A 20,232-nucleotide genomic window follows, 5' to 3' on the forward strand; every position below is an offset into this window, starting at 1 on the left:
TAATGTCTGTAGTCATGAAATGCTTCGAAAGACTGGTTCTCCAACATCTCAGGACATGCCTCCCACTGGATTTCAATAAACATCAATTTGCCTACAGGGGGAACAGGTCGACAGACAATGCAATAGCTACTGCTTTACACTCTGTAGCAAGTCATCTTGAGAAACTTGGAAGCTATGTCAGGATGCTTTTTGTTGATTATAGCTCGGCTTTCAACACCATTTTGCCGAGCACTCTCATTGAGAAGCTGACTGACTTGAAATTTTCACCCTCTATCTGCGATTGGATTCAAGACTTTCTTAGGGACCAGTTACAAACAGTGAGGGTCAGGTCCACTTTGTCCACCCCCCTGAAGCTTTGCACCAGCTCACCACAGGGTTGTGTGCTTAGCCCCTACCTGTACTCTTTGTACACATATGACTGTGTATCATCTGACCCATCTACTGCAATAATTAAGTTTGCAGATGATACTACCATGGTGGGTCTTATTACAGGTGGGGATGAGACAGCATACAGGGCGGAGGTACAAAAACTATCCATATGGTGTTGTAACAACAACTTTCACCTGAACATCGGCAAGATGAAAGAGATGGTGCTAGACTTCCGGAGGAAAAAGGAGGAACCTGCCCCACTTTACATTGGGGAGGACTGTGTGGAGAGAGTTTCCTCCTTTAAATTTCTGGGAGTCTACCTCTGTGAAGATCTGACCTGGAAAGTTAATACAACCCAGGTGGCCAGAAAGACCCAACAGAGACTTCACTTTCTCAGGGTCTTGCGGAAGAACAGGGTAGAACAATGGCTTATGACCCTCTTTTACCGGTCTACTATAGAGAGCATCCTCTCTTATGGTATTGTGGTTTGGTATGTTGGTCTGACAGCCGCGGATAGGAAAGTATTACAGAGGGTGGTGAGCACAGTACAAGACATTGTGGGCTGTCCCCTGACACCACTGGATGACATTGTCAGGGCTCGCTGCCTTGGAAGAGTGAGGAAAATTCTCAGGGATGACTCACAGCCTGGACAGTATCTCTTTACTCTCCTACCATTGGGTAGGAGATATAGGAGTATAGCCAGCCGTACTAACAGGCTGAAGAACAGCTTTTATCCATGGCTGTTAGGCTTTTGAATGGGAAATAATTTTATAATATAATATATAATATAATATAATATAATATAATATAATATAATATAATATAATATAATATAATATAATATAATATAATATAATATAATATAATATAATATAGTATAGTATAGTATAATATAATATAATATAATATAATATAATATAATATAATATAATAATATAATATAATATAATATAATATAATATAATATAATATAATATAATATAATATAATATAATATAATATAATATAATATAATAATATAATATAATATAATATAATATAATATAATATAATATAATATAATATAATATAATATAATATAATATAATATAATATAATATAATATAATATAAATATAATATAATATAATATAATATAATATAATAATATAATATAATATAATATAATATAATATAATATAATATAATATAATATAATATAATATAATATAATATAATATAATATAATATAATATAATATAATATAATATAATATAATAAATATAATATAATATAAACTTTATGCATAATTGACTCGTGAGGCCAGTGTGTTGTGCAATTAGCTCACAGGGTGTAATAAGATGGAGGGTTTGTGTCACTGTAAGTTGGGGGTGGGGGCACGAAGGGAGGCTCAGCCAAACTCAGTGTATACATGGTTGTACTTTGACAATAAAGGTTCATTCATTCATTCAGAAGTTATGGTTAGAAAAATATTTTTTCCCCTCTAAATCCAGTGAAGTAATTCCTATGGACCTACTTATTCTCTTAATGGACTGATTCCTTAAATCAGTCTTCAGTGAAGGAAATTGAATTTAGAAGTGCATTCCAGAAATTTAAAACAATAATTTATCATGATTGATTTTATTTAATTTTTCCCTTTTTTGTTTAATGTTCCAAAATGCAGAAATTTTATATTAGGATGTCAGAATACACAAAAATAAATACTATATTCTATTTTTGGCTTACTCAGTATAGCATGCCTCAGTATAATAATAGCTTCAAAGCAGGTTTTCTGCCTGACTTCCTTAAAATTGATCTTGAATTTTGATTATGGGAGAGATGGCCCAATACATCAAGAAAGGATCAGATTGCGACTGTAGATCACAATTGTAATCACAATCTGACTGTAGATCAGATTGTAAAGTAGATTTAACTAAGATTTGGAGTGTTGAGATACAAGAGTTCGCTGGGCTTGGTTTTTCATTTGCAAGTGTGTCAATTCAGTCAACATATTCAGTGCTTTCAAATGACTCTTACAACCCAAAGCTGCCAGACCGGAGAAGGATAGGATTATTAATATGCCCATTGTGAATATACTTTAAACTAGCTTCCTTGTGTTTAACAATTTTCTACCACAGCATAATTATTTTGCTTCTGTCTCTTTTATTTTTATTATTGCAAGGAATACATAGGACATATCCTGAAATAACCCCACTCAATTAAGCTGTTGTATTTAATCACCAAAACTCCTCCAGTGAACATTATTTTAAAACCTCCTTTGGAAAAAAAATGTTCCACTACTTCAGTACATTATTCATTTGATATTAAGTTATGATACTAATTCTTTACCCTTCCAGCTAATGAAAAACATTATTTCCTTCCCTGTAGCATAAATATGGCTCATTGCTATAAAGTTATAATGCCTTTTTATTTTATTAATTCACATTTTTCTTTTGTTCTCCTTCCCATATCTCAGTGTGCATGTATTTTGGGCACGTAAGAAGATGTCCTTCCAGAGCCAGACAAACAATTATTTTAGCAAACAATTCCTTATGTTTAATCTTTAAAAATTATGATATTTTAAGTGATGGATCAGTTGGGACAATCCAGAAGATTAGGAAGAAAGAAGAAGCAAAATCATTGGCATTTCTATGGAACCTTCAGCCTTTGGATGCAGCCCCATGTCTGAATTCTTCATTGTAACAACTCACATTAAAACAATTAAAGAGCTTGGTGGCAGAAAGCAATAAAGCACGATATATAGTAGGGGTCTCCAAACTTGGCAACTTTAAGACTTGTGGACTTTAATTTCCAGAATCCCCCAGCCAGCATGGCTGACTGAGGAATTCTGGAAGTTGAAGTCCACAAGTTTTAAAGTTGCCGAGTTTGGAGATCCCTAGTTTAAAATGACCTTTCCTAATCTGCTGCTCTAGTGTGTCAGGGGTTATAAAACCCACTAGAATTCTAAATGTTGGGGAAGGCTACTTCAGAAATCATCTGGTGAAGGGAAATAAACATTTTTCCTTTTGCCTCTTATCAAGTTAATGAAAGCCATGTAGAGACTAATAGTTACCTATCTTGTTTCCTACCCATTACTTTGTGGGGAGGAAATTTGATTAAGTCTAGCTTCCCCTTCCAGCATACAAATAACCCATCCATTAATTGATTTATACTGTGGATAGAGGAGGGAAGGAAGAGTCCTTTGCTTTCCTTCTCCCCATCCAATAATGCGTTGCACAATCCTATTTATTCCAACTGCTAACAGGATGCTTTGAGCATTCAGAACTCATAATTTCAGTAATGGTTACAACTCTGAAGATACGATTCTCTTTGGAGTGTATGACATGAGATTTAAACCAACTCCTTTCAACTCAAGTCTTCCCTAACACCATGTGTCATATTCTAGACATGTTGCACTTTAACCCCCATCATCTGCAGTCAGCATCTGGAGAGATCAAGTTGAGTGAGGTTGTCTTTATCTTCATTCTGCAGATCTCTCTAGCTCAGGGGTGTCAAACTGCCAGCCCATGGGCCGGTTGCATCATCAGGAAACTGCGCCCACCCCACTGCCAGCAATGGAGAAAAAGCTGCAATACATCACATGACGTCATGAGTTTGACATGTCTGCTCTAACTCAATTGAAGTTTTGTTCTAGAATCTACCCCCAAAATTGAGGCACATGGAACTTTCTAACCAGCCACAATATATGAATTAACCTAGATAATTAGGTAACTTCCTATGCTATGCCAGAGAAAAATAATAAATAAAATAGTAAGAATAATAAAATGGAGAATGTTACAGCATTCTGCTTTACAAATTACAAAATAACTGAATTACTTTAGAAAGTAGATGTAAATCTGACATGTCAAACACAAGGCTCACGGGCCACATCTGGCTCGCCAAGGGCTCAAATTTGGCCCTGGAGCTGTTCCAGAAATGGCAAGGGACCGGCCCCTGCTGCCCCAGCCCTCAACCCAGCTAGGCGCCCTCCCGGCACATGGACAGGAAATGGCAAGTGCTCAGAGGCTGGTGGTGCTCAGGAGCAGCTGCAGTTCATTTGCCTCACCCCACCCCACCCCTCCTGGCCTCACCCCACCCCTCCTGGCCTCACCCGTCACGCCAGGCCATGCTCCGCTTTACTGGGCCTCTCCTCATCCGGCTCCACTTTGCTGGGCCAGGCACCGAAGCACCACTGAAAACATCCTTGCCCACATCAGCCATGCTCTCCACATGCACTACAGTTAATCTGAGGCATGGAGAGCATGGCTGATTGGTGAGCTTGTAGCAGGCACACAGAATTCGCTCTTTTGGGTGGCCTTCTTGCCGCTGGGGCTGCTGCTCACCTTCCTCCACACTAGTGCTTCCATGCCTTGCTCACTGGACTGATTCACAGTCTGCAAGGTTTCCCTTTCACTGGGATCACCCCGCCCCTGAGTGGGAAAGCCACAGCAGATGCTGCCAGTCTCTCCACCTCCCCTTGCTCCCTCCTGAGCGTTGAGGAGACAGAATGGGACTTTTAGCCCATGGGGCTTCTGCCTGCCAGTGTGTGATAGGAGATTGCAGGGGCTGTCAGTGGGACACAGCAGGTGAACAGCAGTGGCGTGTGGTTTCTGGCATGGGGGGGTCAGAAGCAAAACTGCCCTTTTGGCAGGCATAGAGTTAATCCTGGGATGGAGGCAATGGAGGGGAGGATGGTCTAAAAGGGAAGTCACTGCTCCACATTTTTTTAAGCTGCCAGAGGTTCCCATTTTGACTCCTTCCCCTATCATTTCCTCCTGCTCCATGGCTCTCAGCTCACCTCTCCCAGAACCTGTGTGTGTGTGTGTGTGTGTGTGTGTGTGCATGCATGGAGGGGTTCTCACCTCCTGCAGCCCCATGCTGTGACATTGGGGAAGAAAGAACAAGAGAGATAAGAGAAGCTGCAATGGGAGCTTCTTGCAGTATTCCATAGGGCTTGGGTGGGAGCTGAGGGGGGCAGGGCACAATGCTATTGGCAGTATGCTGAGAAAAAGAAACAAGTACTCCCAAAAAACAGCTTTCATTAGTTTGCCGCCTGCTATCACATAAGGTCTCTGTTGAGCGTGCAGGGCTGCAAGGGGTGAGACACACACACACACACCTTTGTGCACGCTCACACACACACACACACACACACACAAACACGTGCAGGTCTGGGAGAGGTGAGCTGAGCTGAGCCACAGAGAGGCAATGACAGGGGGGAGGGGAAGCCTTTGCCCACCGCTGGCTGCCTGTTGCCACCTCTGCCCAGAGCCTCTGGCAGAAGGAAGGAAGGAAGGAAGGAAGGAAGGAAGGAAGGAAGGAAGGAAGGAAGGAAGGAAGGAAGGAAGGAAGGAAGGAAGGAAGGAAGGAAGGAAGGAAGGAAGGAAGGAAGGAAGGAAGGAAGGAAGGAAGGGTGGGTATTACAATGAGAGAGAGGGAGGGTCTGAGGGAAATTCTGCCTTAGCACTTGGCCACCAGCAACCCTGCTGCCCTTTTGCCATCCTCTTGTCTCCTCCTCCTGATCTCTCCTGGTGGTGTCTCATCCTATTGCTGAGGATGCTTTAGTTACAAAGCCAGGTTTCCTTGCAAGGAGAGGGAGTGGGCTTCCCTCTGACCCACATACTTTGCCCTCCCACAAACATCATGAGCAAGAACAGAGGAGAGGAAGAACAGCAGCAGCAGCAGCTTCAAGGAAGATGTAAGTGCAGCAGGGCGCCCCGCTTGGGACAGCAGGGCTAGCCTGGGCTGGGCTGTGGGGTCCCGGTGCCCTGGGAGCTCGAGGACCAGGCTGGGTGCTTGCCTTCTACTGTCCAGGGCTCCAGGCAACCTGCGCTGCCATTTGGGGGGGGTGTTCCTCCACATGGCCTGAGAGGCTCCTCTGGTGGACAAGAGTTTGGCGCTCGCCCTGGTCTCACCTTTCTCCACTGGAGTCAGTGGATCCCCCCAGCCCTGCCTGGACCACACAGGTGCCCCCCAATACAAGCGATTTCAAGTTGGCCACACCCACCCCGACCACACTCACCCAGTCCCCCGAGGTCAGTCACAACCCTGATGTGGCCCTCAGTGAAACTGAGTTTGACTCTCCTGATGTAGATAGTAAATCACCTTTTAAAATGCCTTGACACAGAAAACTCCTGCATGTATTAAGCTAGGAATACAGGAATTAAACTTTCCTGAAGTTTAATATATGCAGGAGCTTTTCATCTAATACAGTGAAGTTTATGCAATTAACCCCCCATGCAGGTTGGTAGAGGACAGTCTGATATTTCACTCCTTCTATGAAACTGATGTTAAAGAAATAATCCACTCACCTGAACATACAGTTCTCTAAGTTCATATTGAAATTTCTTAGGATCTGTGGTAATGGTTACAGGACCAATTTCTGAAAGGAAAATAAGGAATTCAAGGGAAAGTTCAGAGAGGCTTAATAGCTGCAAAATCTGATACACACACACACACACACACACACACACACACACACACTACACAAACTCTTTATTATGGTAAGTGACCAGTGCAAACAATTTAAATTTTTATATATATATAAATTATAAAACCCATTGAGCTGATCTAGTGAACTAATCTTATAAAACCTATTATCTGTAAATGTTATCTATTTTACCATTTTTTAATTCTTGCTTAGGCAAGAATAAGAAAAAAGAGAACAAACTTTATAACATACAATAATGAATTGGGATAAAATATAGATTTTTGCTTGCTAACCCTGCGGAATCACATAAATGCTATAATGTCAGATTGCCTCTTCATGAAATTTGGTCTTGATTGGGCAATTCTACAAAAACAATTCTCCAACTGTGGGAAAATATATACAGAGTACAACAATGTTTTTTTACATTTTTTTTTAATTTTCCTATGCCAAATTCTTAAAAAGCAAAATGCCATTCCCTAAAAGTCACTTATTTTATTTATAAGTAACAGCAGATATCAAATCATGATTATCTAATAAATAATGGACTAAGATCTCATCAGGTCAAGTATTCTGAAAAAGTGTGAAGCTAAATAAGGATCAGTAGGACATCTGCTATATAGTAATTGACTTTGGACAAAAGGATCCTAATTATTCAAAAAAAAGTACTGTATGTGCATGTTGTTGTTTTTGAAAGCCCTCTAGAAATTGTGAAACACCATTAGCCTTAGTCATCATGGCCAGGGAAGAAGAATGATGAAAGGTGAAGTTCAACAACAACAGCAACAGCAACAACAACGACTTCTGGAGAACTACAACTTTGTCATCCCTGTGTTAAAATATGGAGCAAGGGAAAGGACTTCTGTACTATTCTGTAGCAACATAATTTAATACCTTAAGAATATATGCTACTCCCCCATAATTGCAATATCTATTTTGAATTATTAAATAAAATCAGCCAGAGGACTGGGTAAAATGCATATACAAATGATAATACAACTTTACCTACATTCTTATCTTCTAATCCAGAGCCCCCAACCTTTCCAGGGAAAAGGTGGCCCGGAGGGAAAGGGAGAAGCAGGGAAATGTGCTTGCACTCGTGCACATGAGCAAACAGGTGCAAGCATGGCGGCAACACTAGCGCTCACACACATGCGCAAAGAGGTCATACCCACCCACCAGCCATTCCTGCGGCCTGGTGGCCAGCAGGCTGGAGACCCCTGTTCTAATGCAAATAATGTTGATGAACGTATCAATATACAATTAGGCTTACCTCAGATCAGGGTTTTATTGTGTTCCTTCCTTGTCTCAAACAAGAAGGGAGATTCAAGTATAATGCTTCTTCGTTTTCCCTATATTTTCATAAATTTTTGTCTCAACACAAAAAAACATGCAAAGGAAGGAAAAAATGGAATAGATACACAGTGTTTTCTGAGGCTGTCAGACCTGAAAGTATTTCTGCATCCCTAACTCAAAACTTTCATTCTTTTTTTTAAAACAAATTTTATTGGTTTTCCAGTTTTACATTTGAATATTTGGAAAGCAGCATGGTGATTGAGTAATCAATAGTTCAATAACAAAATATTTAGTAAATATCTCAGGTTGCATCATCAAAAAATTCCTTCTCTATTTCCCTTAACATTTGCTATATCATATTTAAACTAGTGCATTTCTAATTATAACATGTTCAATTAAAACATTTATCAATATATTTTTACTTATACATATCCATGTCCTCTTTTTAAGTTTTACCTAATTTTTGATTTTTAATTACAGTATTCCAATTTAACCTTTAATATCCATAATATTTAAGTTTCGGGTAACTCAAATTTCCTTTATTTCACTACATAAAAATTATCATATCTAAAATACACATATTACTTACTTAAATACGTTCTTCTTTTATTTCATAAACATTTTGTATTTCTCATCCTAGTACCTCACCACATACTAATAAAATATCCAAAACTTTCATTCATTATCAGATCCAGTATACTGCCTAGAGCAGTGTTTTTCAACCTTTTTTGGGCAAAGGCACACTTGTTTCATGAAAAAAATCACGAGGCACTCCACCATTAGAAAATGTTAAAAAATTTAACTCTGTGCCTATATTGACTATATATAAAGTAATTCTCTTGAATAGGAATCAAATAAACACAAAGAAAGTATTTTATAATTACTTTTCAATTTTTCCCACGGCACACCAGGCAACATCTCGCGGCACACTAGTGTGCCGCGGAACAGTGGTTGAAAAACACTGGCCTAGAGGTTGCCTTATTGTACTATGCACAATTCAATTTAAATTCTAACAGGAACAATAGAAATGAATTAAAAACACCAGTAATAACAAATCAACCCTACAGTATTTAAAGCCAAAAACTTTGTACCAATTTATCAAACAACTCTGTGATTCAATAACTAAGCAAAATAAATAAATATGAAGCTATCCCAATTATGGGAATTTAAAAACTTTTTAAATGCTAAAGGCATTATACATTCAATATTTTTTTCTAACTATTAAAACATATTACTGAATATGATCTAGTTGCCCTAAACTGGAAAACCACAAAACTGAACTTAACACAACCAAGATGTTGTTTAGACAGATCCCTAAGCAACTGAACAAACACTACCACATTTCTATATAAAATTGTCTGCTTAGAGATTTGACTGGCCATAAGAATATTTGTACCTTCTATTTCAAAAATAAACTGGAAACCATCCCTTCTCTCTAATAGATAAACAGGAAATGGTCTCAATAAATAAATCTTGATATCTGTAGACATCAAGGATCTCAATACATTTTGAAGACAATGGATGTCATCTGGACAAAGAGTTTAAAGCAATTATCTCAATTTTTTAAAAAAATCTATTAGTATACAGTCTATGAGTATTCAGTTCACAAATGCTAATGAGGCAAATGTTCACAAATGATGTTTTCTTAATAACAATAACAAAGCAAGGCAACAGAGAATTTGCTTTTATTATATCCATATTAAGTGGATGGACTCTTAAGAAAATACTAGTGGAACTCTTTAGTACCCAAGATAATACTAAATCTATTAAATAGAAAAAAAGAAACTCTAGAGCAGTGGTGGCGAACCTATGGCATGAGTGCCAGAGGCAGCACTCAGAGCCCTCTCTGTGGGCACGTTCACCATCGCCTCAGCCCCACCTTCCCCTGCAACCCCCTCCTCATCAGCAGCCCCCACACCAGAGAGTCACTCACATGGAGCAGTGCAGCCAAGGACATGGCAGCCAGGCAACGGGGAAAAGACTCCACCCTCGCACCCTGTGGCACGTAGTTGATGCTGCGGGGCGCAGGCGGAGAGTCTAGCTGCCATGGTGCTGCTGGGCAACCTGGGCAATCTGCGACGGGCTGTGGAGGCAGTGGGTGGCCCTGCAGGTGGGCAGAACAGGGGGCGGAGTGGGGTGAGGAGCGGTGCAGGGGTGCAAGGTGGGGGTAGGGTCTGTTTTTGGGCACTTCGTCTCTAAAAGGTTCGCCATCACTGCTCTAGAGAATTATGTTACCAATTCCTCATATCAAATTTACATGGAAAAAAAACTAGAAAGTGGGAAAGAAAATATCAATCTGCTGATTAATAATGTATTAAACTTGCATACTTTCTGACTCTATGGGGCTTACAAATCTTGTAATCTTGTTGTACAGATCCTCAGTTGTTGGAGAGGAATAAAGCAGGATTCCAGATTCAGATAATAAGATAGGCAGCTGATTCAGATTTATCTAATCATTCTCCCAAATGGGAGAAGCAAAGGCAGCAGATCATGTCTTGCTCGTAGAGTAATTAGTAAATTGGAATGCTGCATGACCAAGACATGAATCATAAAATTGCATATACATCTCCATCTAATAAATAGATTCATCACAAGCTTCTACAGCATATGATATTTCAAGGTGGAACTATATACTCAGTATTGTCCACTGAAATATCCTACACATCCAACATACAGACAAAAAGATCTAACTATTTAGGTCAATCAACAATAAATATATTTATTAACATTTAATAGAGACAGTATGTTGTGGATCCATTGGAAAAAAATGAGAAATGCTGACTGCAGTCTTGCAGTTCATAAGATGATTTATTTCCAAGAGACTATGGGATTGTTCCTATTTTTTCCCTCCAGGGTTACAGATCTTGTTTTCATAACTTTCTGAAAGGCCATGAAGGTTGGAAATGTCTGTATATTTGGGAGGAAGACTTTTTCATAGGGCAGGCCTCCTTCAAGGCAGGTGGAATCATCACTCCCCACAGAGAGCTATTTGCTACCACTTGAACCCAATCACATGTCACTTCCCAGAAGACAAGTGGCAGGGGTCAGCATCCCAAACACACTTCCTTGGAGCAACCATATTAAACACAAGCCAGATAATTGGCAAGACTGTGTCCCAGTCAACTCTACAGGCCCAGCATGAATAGAGTCTAACTCCAAGCAGATCCAAGCAACTTTATTATGTTATGCTGAACATAATCCTTGCAATGACCCTGCAGATGATCCTTGGCCCTTCTTACCAAAAGAGTGGCCACCCAAAACAGGAATATGGGCAGCTATCTGTAGAAACAATAAGGGTGGAGAAATAATCAGGTTTCCTTATCCTTATTGCCATAAGATATTCCTAAATGTAGGCATTTAATTGGACATCCTCCTTTGCCTTCCTCCAGTGGCATTTGAAGCATTCTTATTTCATTTCCTGTATCACCTCTGAAAACTGGGAGTGCTCCAAGATCTATGCATACAGAGTCCATATAGATTACAAATCCTATCCAAGACTGCTGTTACTGGCTCATTCCAAGGAGTGACTATAGCTCAAGAGCTTCAGAAACTACCCAAACTTCCATCAATCACCTGGATGAAATTATTGAATAGGACCTTCCTCCATGCAGTAGAGAATAGCTTCAGAGAACTCCCAGGCCAACAGGGAATGATCTGTCTGTATCAAAGAACCAATAGTATCATCCCCCAACTCCAGATTGTGTCATCACTGCTCTGAGACAGTAACCAGAACAAATATTTGACCCTCTCTCCAACTGTGAGTTGGGCCATCAATAACCTGGAGCAGGTCCATAGTTGCCTTGAGGGCCATGAATCCCAAGCCACCTCCAACTGCAGGCCAAATGAAGGCAGGTTGAAATCCCCCATCACCATACACGTAGGTAATTCCACTACAAACCCAGTCACAGAGTCAAGCAGATCAGTCAGGGTAGAAAAGCTGCTGCATAGCAGGGAGGGTGATATAAAAGTAGATCCCTGCAACTCAACTTCACAAAAAAAAGTCTCTCAAAGTCTGTCTCCTCAGTGACAATCTCTCACACCTCCCCCAGAGTCTTGCTTGATGCTACACCTGAAACTCAGCTGGGCACTGCTCAGAGAGAGGAAATAGCCCCTCTGTGCCAAACCAGGTTTCAATAATGCAGGGCAGGTCAGTCTTCTCATCAACAGGAGGCCTTACTACAGAATGACTTAGCATCCAATAACAATAGATGAAACTCATGGACATTGAAGCTTCAGTGACCAGACCAAAGACAAATCACAATGTTGTGACAATGGATGTTCCCGCTCTGATAACTGAGGGAAATTGCAGCCATTTTTACTTTGCTTTCAGCTTGCTTTTTCTCCTGTTTATAAATCAGATGTAGAAGGGGGGGTGGGGTGAATGCTTGAGCTCAGCTAGCCATAATAATAATGCAGCTTTGTGGGAACTCAAGGACACAAACCGATAACGTTTTGGCAGGCTGAGGAGCTGGAGAGGGAGCCCGCACTTCAGTCTAATTTGAGAATGTGATTTATGACTACTTCATGAGGGTGGGAATTGCAACTTGTTACTTTGTATCTGGGGAAAGGGAATTTAGTTTTGGATTCAACTATGTAGTGCCAATACTTTGTTTCCTGAATAAAATGTTCTTTAAGGAAGACTTTTTGCCTTGAAGTTCTTTTGATGGGTTTCATCTATTGGAACCATGACAGGTCTGTAATAGGGTATTAGTGCTAAATATCAAGGTCACTTTCCCCAAGAATGGCCAGAGCATTGCCTATCACCATACCTCCCCATGCCCATCACAACCTTAATATTCCTACCTCTTTCTCTCTCTCCCCCACTTACCAAGACCTACAATATTTCACTTTCCCCAGATCCGTGCCCACAACCAAACAACCTAGTTGGAGTAGCTAACCAGCTCTGAAATCCTGATGCTTTTGCACAACACTCCACACCCAACCCCTAGCCAGCCTCACTACTTCAACCAGCTACCCCCATGCCCCATTGTCACCCACAAAATAACAACCAGAAGATGAAACTTAGTAATTAGCATTGCTTCCCATTTCACCTCCTATCTTTTTTCTATCTGTGTTCTATCAGTCAGGGTATTTTTGGACCCAGATTTAGTATTCTTTCAGAAAAACACTAAATTCATGTGCATAAATAGCCTGGCATATAGGTCACAGAGGTGGGAATTTGCTGCATAGACACCTGAACTTGCACATTGTAACCTCTTAATCTGGCAGTTTGTCAGGTAGTTAAAGCACTGGACCACACCAACCTTGCTCAATGTTAAGGAAAATGACCAGTAGTTGTCTTCCTAATGGCAGGAGGCAGGAAAAACAAAGCTGGCAAATTCATCAATAATTATCATTATATTGGCCTATAGTAGGTATATAACAATGCACCCTTCTTCAATTTTATTACTCTTGCTGAAAAGAGAGCAATAATGTGAGAAATGTAGTTTATGCTGGCCTACTTTTCTTCTGACTCAAAGCTTGATAGATAACACTTTAGTATGGCTGTCTGGAAGAGCCCTTTAAGCGAACAGCCTTTCAAGCAGACAATATGCAATCATAAATACCCCAGTAGTTATCTGTCCTCTGCACAAAGGGCTCACAGCTGCTGCAATCTTTTTTCTATTCCAGTATTATAATAATCTGATACTTGTTACTGAGGAATGTTATCAATTAGTCACGTTAATCCCTAAATAAACTAACATGAGAATGTGAGAAGAATTCTGTACTCCAGCACTGGCTTCCCACAGTAGCAATCAGATGCCAATGGAAAGTTCACAAGCAGGACAGGAAAGCAATAGCACGTAATCCTTGCAGAACATCTTATTATGTCTACTCTTGTTTGTTTTTCCCCCTCTAAATAAGAAAGGCCCATGCATTGTAATTTTAATTATAATGGAATCATTTCATCTTCCTGATGATTTCGATTGTCTTTCCAGCACTTAGTTCAGGTCATCAATGCTATTTTTGAGAAGCAGTGGCCTTTTCTAGAACTTAACAGTGAAAACTGCAGTGTTGACTTCAATTCTTCAGATTACTTCCCTGAAAATATCCATTCAGGCACTGATATCTTCCCTGTCTTTTACATCCAAGACATATGCAAATGCACGGATGCACACTGAGCTTCATTCATTGATTTTTCCTGGCTTTTGATTATTTAATTTTATGCTGATTGTTGTTCTTATTAGTAACATCTTCCAAAAATGGAAATGTTCATTAAATGTCTTTTGTCTTTTTGTTCTCTCTATTTGAGCATTTGTCATTTTTTTTGTTTTTTTGTTTTCTGTTCATTATGTTGACGACACCTTTAATTTGGCGATAGTTTTGAATCTATTTCTATTGGTGTAACTTTGACATATAGCAAGCATTCTAGTATGATGTTCTTCTAAAATACTTCTTCTATTTTTCTATTAATTCCCCAATTTTTTTCTAAAATTTTCTTTCCTGAAATTATATGTGACTTTATCTGACTCTATAATAGTTTTGCTTGTATATAAATTAAACCTAAGGGCCCTGTGCTCATTGTTCCCAATTGCATCAACATCTTGTATAAAGTTCTAAGAATCATTCAGTTCCCTTGACATGCCTTCCAGATTTAACCATCACAACATACTATAGATGTGCTACAAATGAATAATTGAACAATAGCATTTTATTCCTCCCCTTCATGGATTACTGCCTTGTCGTGGCGAAGGGGCTTGCGTAATTCAATGAAGCTATGAGCTATGCCGTGCAGGGCCACCCAAGACGGACAGGTCATAGCAGAGAGTTCTGACAAAACGTGATCCACTGGAGAAGGAAATGGCAACCCACTCCAGTATCTTTGCCATGAAAACCCTATGGACAGTACCAAAAGGCAAAACGATATGACGCTGGAAGATGAGCCCCTTAGGTCGGAAGGCGTCCAATATGCTACTGGGGAAGAGCAGAGGGCTAGTACTAGTAGCGCCAGAAAGAATGAAGCGACTGGGCCAAAGCCGAAAGGACGCTCAGCTGTGGATATGTCTGGTGGTGAAAGGAAAGTCCGATGCTGTAAAGATTTTTTCTCCATAGGAACCTGGAATGTAAGATCCATGAATCAAGGCAAGCTGGATGTGGTCAAACAAGAGATGACAAGACTGAACATCGACATCTTAGGTATCAGCGAACTAAAATGGACAGGAATGGGTGAATTTAATTCAGATGACCATCAGGTATACTACTGTGGGCAAGAATCCCTCAGAAGAAATGGAGTAGCCTTCATAGTCAATAAAAGAGTAGGAAAAGCAATACTGGGATACAATCCTCAAAATGACAGAATGATCTCAGTTCGAATCCAAGGCAAACCATTCAATATCACAGTAGTCCAAGTCTATGCCCCAACCACCGGTGCTGAAGAGGATGAAATTGACCGGTTCTATGAAGCCCTACAGCACCTTATAGAACTAACATCAAAAAATGATGTCCTTATCATCATGGGGGATTGGAATGCTAAAGTAGGAAGCCAAAAGATAACCGGAATAACAGGCAAGTTTGGCCTTGGAGTACAAAATGAAGCAGGGCACAGGCTGATAGAATTTTGTCAAGAGAATACGATGGTCATAGCAAACACTCTTTTCCAACAACCCAAGAGACGGCTCTACACATGGACATCACCAGACGGTCAACACAGAAATCAGATTGACTATATGCTCTGCAGCCAAAGATGGAGAAGCTCTATACAGTCAGTAAAAACAAGACCAGGAGCTGACTGTGGCTCAGACCATGAGCTTCTCCTTGCAAAGTTTAGGCTTAAACTGAAGAAAGTAGGGAAAAGCACCAGGCCAGTCAGGTATGAATTAAATCATATCCCCGTTGAATATACAGTAGAGGTGACAAATAGATTTAAGGAATTAGATCTGATAGACAGGGTGCCTGAAGAACTATGGACAGAGGTTCGCAACATTGTACAAGAGGTAGCAACCAAAACCATCCCAAAGAAAAAGAAATGCAAGAAAGCAAAATGGCTGTCTGAGGAAGCTTTGCAAATAGCTGAGGAAAGGAGGGAAGCAAAAGGCAAGGGAGAAAAAGAAAGATACGCCCAATTGAATGCAGAATTCCAGAGAATAGCTAGAAGAGATAAGAATGCCTTCTTAAATGAACAGTGCAAAGAAATAGAAGAAAACAATAGAATAGGGAGGACCAGAGATCTTTTCAAGAAAATTGGAGAGATGAAGGGAACGTTTAATGCAAAAATGGGCATGATAAAGGACCAAAATGGCAGGGACCTAACAGAGGCAGAAGAGATTAAGAAGAGATGGCAAAATTACACAGAAGAACTATACAAGAATGAGCTTAACGTCCCTGATAATCACAATGAGGTGGTCACTGACCTTGAGCCAGACATCCTAGAATGTGAAGTGAAGTGGGCCTTAGAAAAGCTGAGCAACAACAAAACTAGTGGAGGTGACAGTATTCCAGCTGAGCTATTCAAAATCTTAAAAGACAATGCAGTAAAAGTGCTACACTCAATTTGCCAGCAAATTTGGAAAACTCAACAGTGGCCACAGGATTGGAAAAGATCAGTTTACATTCCAATTCCAAAGAAAGGCAGTGCCAAAGAATGTTCAAACTATCGCACCATTGCACTCATTTCTCATGCTAGTAAAGTTATGCTTAAAATCCTACAAGCTAGACTCCAGCAGTATGTGGATCGAGAACTACCAGAAGTACAGGCAGGATTTCGAAGAGGCAGAGGAACTAGAGATCAAATAGCCAACATACGCTGGATCATGGAGAAAGCTAGAGAGTTCCAGAAAAACATCTACTTCTGCTTCATTGACTATGCTAAAGCCTTTGATTGTGTGGATCATAACAAACTGTGGCAAGTTCTTAAAGAGATGGGAGTACCAGAACATCTTATTTGTCTCTTGAGAAACCTATATGCGGGCCAAGAAGCAACAGTGAGAACTGGACACGGAACCACTGATTGGTTCCAAATTGGGAAAGGTGTCCGGCAAGGCTGTATACTGTCGCCTTGCCTATTTAACTTATATGCAGAGCACATCATGAGAAAGGCAGGGCTAGAGGAGTCAAAAGTTGGAATTAAGATTGCTGGAAGAAATATCAACAACCTAAGATATGCAGATGATACCACTCTAATGGCAGAAAGTGAAGAGGAACTGAAGAGTCTCTTGTTGCGGGTGAAGAAGGAGAGTGCAAAAGTTGGGTTGAAACTAAACATTAAGAAAACCAAGATCATGGCATCCGGCCCTCTCAATTCCTGGCAAATAGATGGGGAAGAAATGGAGGTAGTGACAGATTTTATTTTCCTGGGCTCCAAGATCACTGCAGATGGGGACTGTAGTCAAGAAATTAAAAGACGCTTGCTCCTCGGGAGGAAAGCCATGGCAAATCTAGACAGCACACTAAAAAGCAGAGACATCACCCTGTCAACAAAAGTGCGTATAGTCAAGGCTATGGTCTTCCCAGTTGCAATGTATGGCAGTGAAAGTTGGACCATAAGAAAGGCAGAGCGCAAAAGAATTGAGGCCTTTGAACTCTGGTGCTGGAGAAGACTCCTGCGAGTCCCTTGGACTGCTAGGCGATCAAACCGGTCAGTCCTAGAGGAGATCAACCCTGACTGCTCTTTAGAAGGCCAGATCCTGAAGCTAAAACTCAAATACTTTGGCCACCTAATGAGGAGGAAGGACTCACTGGAGAAGAGCCTAATGCTGGGAAAGATTGAGGGCAATAGAAGAAGGGGACGACAGAGAATGAGGTGGCTGGATGGAGTCACTGAAGCAGTAGGCGTGAGCTTAAATGGACTCCAGAAGATGGTAGAGGACAGGAAAGCCTGGAGGAACATTGTCCATAGGGTCGCGATGGGTCGGACACGACTTCGCAACTAACAACAACAATTTTATTCCTACTGCAGTAATAGAAAAAATATAACACTACAGCCCTTCTTATGAAAAGATCTCTCTTCTCTCAAAGTTCATTGAAGGTTAAACAACAACAACTGACCAGGATTACATCTTTGTACCAAGTGGTTCTAAGTCAGAAATATGTCTTAAACTATTACATTTCTTCCTAGATAATATCAGGATTATTCATATTTTTGGGTTCCAACTTTCAAGCAGGGTTTATGCTAGTTTTTAAGGAAGGATGTGGAAAATTGTGCCAGAAAAAACATGAGTAAATCCAAAATATATCCCACATCCTTTAGTTGATCCTCCTGACACAAATATTGCACAGGACCTTCCGTTATATGGAGAATTGGGAAGCTGGGTAGTTTAGCCTTCATAATTCTTAAAAGTCAGAATGATATGACTAAGTGAAGATCTTAGACTTTTCCATATGAGGTTTCAGCAACAGTTCAGAAGTATCTCCAGACCTATATTCTCACAGGTCAAAATGAATGCTAATTATTTATGACTCATTTCTGAAATATCTGATACCAAAGTTCAGCTAGCCTCTTTTGAAATGCTACTGGTCCACAGAACTTGGGGATGATCTGATCATACATGGTGCATTGATTTATACCTCATTTCACTTTCTATCTCCTGGGAGTCAGATACCTCAAAGGGAAAATTGGCATGATGATTTTGTGGTTCTCTCTCACAGGAATTGCTTGGATGGATTTGTTTTGCACACACATGGACAATTGAACAATATATGAAACAAGAATTTGAACAAGTAAATTGCACGCAATTTATTTTCTTTCTCTTTTATATGGAGTGAAACTATGAGATTCCCATCTCCCCCTCTCTCCACTCCAAAGCATGAGCTCTGGAAAGAAAACATATTGTTTCTCTGTTCTCAGCCCTGTGGCACTAGAGATGTTGAAAACTGTTAACAACGTATTCTCAAAGTGCGTTTGAATGACTTGGGTTGTTGCATTATGACTGTGTTAAGGTAGCTCCCTAAGATATATTAAGTGCACATTTATATTATGTATGTATCAGCAACTTCATATAGTTTCCTGGCACAATCCTTGCAGTCTTTTGCAAGCATCCACAAAGAAGGAGCATGAAGCACTACTAGACTGTTATTCACAAAACTCAGAATTTTTAATCCAAGGAAACTGCGTGTTCACAGCACAACCACTGAAGCTTTTCCCCACTAAGTTTTCCTGACTAAAGATTCTACCTGTTAATGATTTATTATCTGATTCAGGGATTAAATCTTTTATAATCAGTGACTTTCCAATTTTCTTCCAGTTGAACCATGAAATTAATTACAGCAGGCAAACTTTTCCTTATAATGTGTTTACAGCCATATTCCTTTTTGTCATGGTTAACTGTGAGACCTTCTAGATCTCCCAGTTACTATTCATGGACCAAGTATGTCTTCTTAGAAGAGGATCAAAAATCCTCTTCCAAAGTGCACTAAGATTCCATAGGACAGGAGGAGATTCTGAGCAAACGAAACAACCTTGGGGGAAAAAATACTTGAAAGTAGTAGATATGAAACTCAATGCTGAATAGCAAATGAATCAATGGTTTCTTGACTAATTTATAATTCAGACAGAATATACAGTATGATCATAAAATGCATTTATACTAATTACACAGCTATTCTGGTTAACCACTTGCTACTGCTACAATTATGTTACAATTCCATACAATTGCCTTGGTAAGCCAAGCCTACTTGACTATATGAAATCTACTGCTCAGTAAACATGCATGGATTAATCTTGACCAGGTGGAGAGAAGCATTGACAGAATTTGAAGGTTTCACAAGTGGTTAAGTGCTAAAAATGTGTTCTAAGTTAGCATCATGATAGCTTGATATTCATTTCATCATTTGTCACCTTCCACAATCTCCATGCTAATAGAGAATGCTTTTAAACTATTATAACAATGTAATGTAATGTAACATAATGTAGTATTGTACAATGCAGTGTAATGCAATGCAATATAACGCAATACAACACAATACAAAAAAATAATAATTTTGTCTTTCTAACAGTCCTTTTGGGATTACTTCTGATTGTTTTACAATTGCAGTCTGACAATTTGGCAAACCAAAATTTGAATCCCATTGAATCCAGTGGACCATTTTTTATAGGATGAGAAGATAACTACTGCTGAATGTTTCAACAATAGAGAGTAAAAATTAATTCCAGCCTTGCCTTTTAAACATTCCTTATTGATAGTGTTTGTGTCAAGGATGATCTCAGAGTTTCTAAAATATGCTTAA

The 20,232-nt window shown here is 39.8% G+C and overlaps 1 protein-coding gene across 1 annotated transcript in view; it reads right to left on the minus strand.

Moving 5' to 3' along the window:
- HMCN1 (hemicentin 1) overlaps positions 1-20,232 on the minus strand; it is a gene marked incomplete at its 3' end in the record, with an annotated part of 484,864 nt that overhangs the window by 446,818 nt on the left and 17,814 nt on the right. The window contains 1 exon segment of the mRNA XM_081325521.1: positions 6,659-6,729. Coding sequence (XP_081181647.1) covers positions 6,659-6,729 — 71 coding nt within the window.

This window comes from Vipera berus (genome assembly GCF_964194415.1).
Source record: "Vipera berus genome assembly, chromosome: 3".
NCBI lineage: Eukaryota > Metazoa > Chordata > Lepidosauria > Squamata > Viperidae > Vipera > Vipera berus.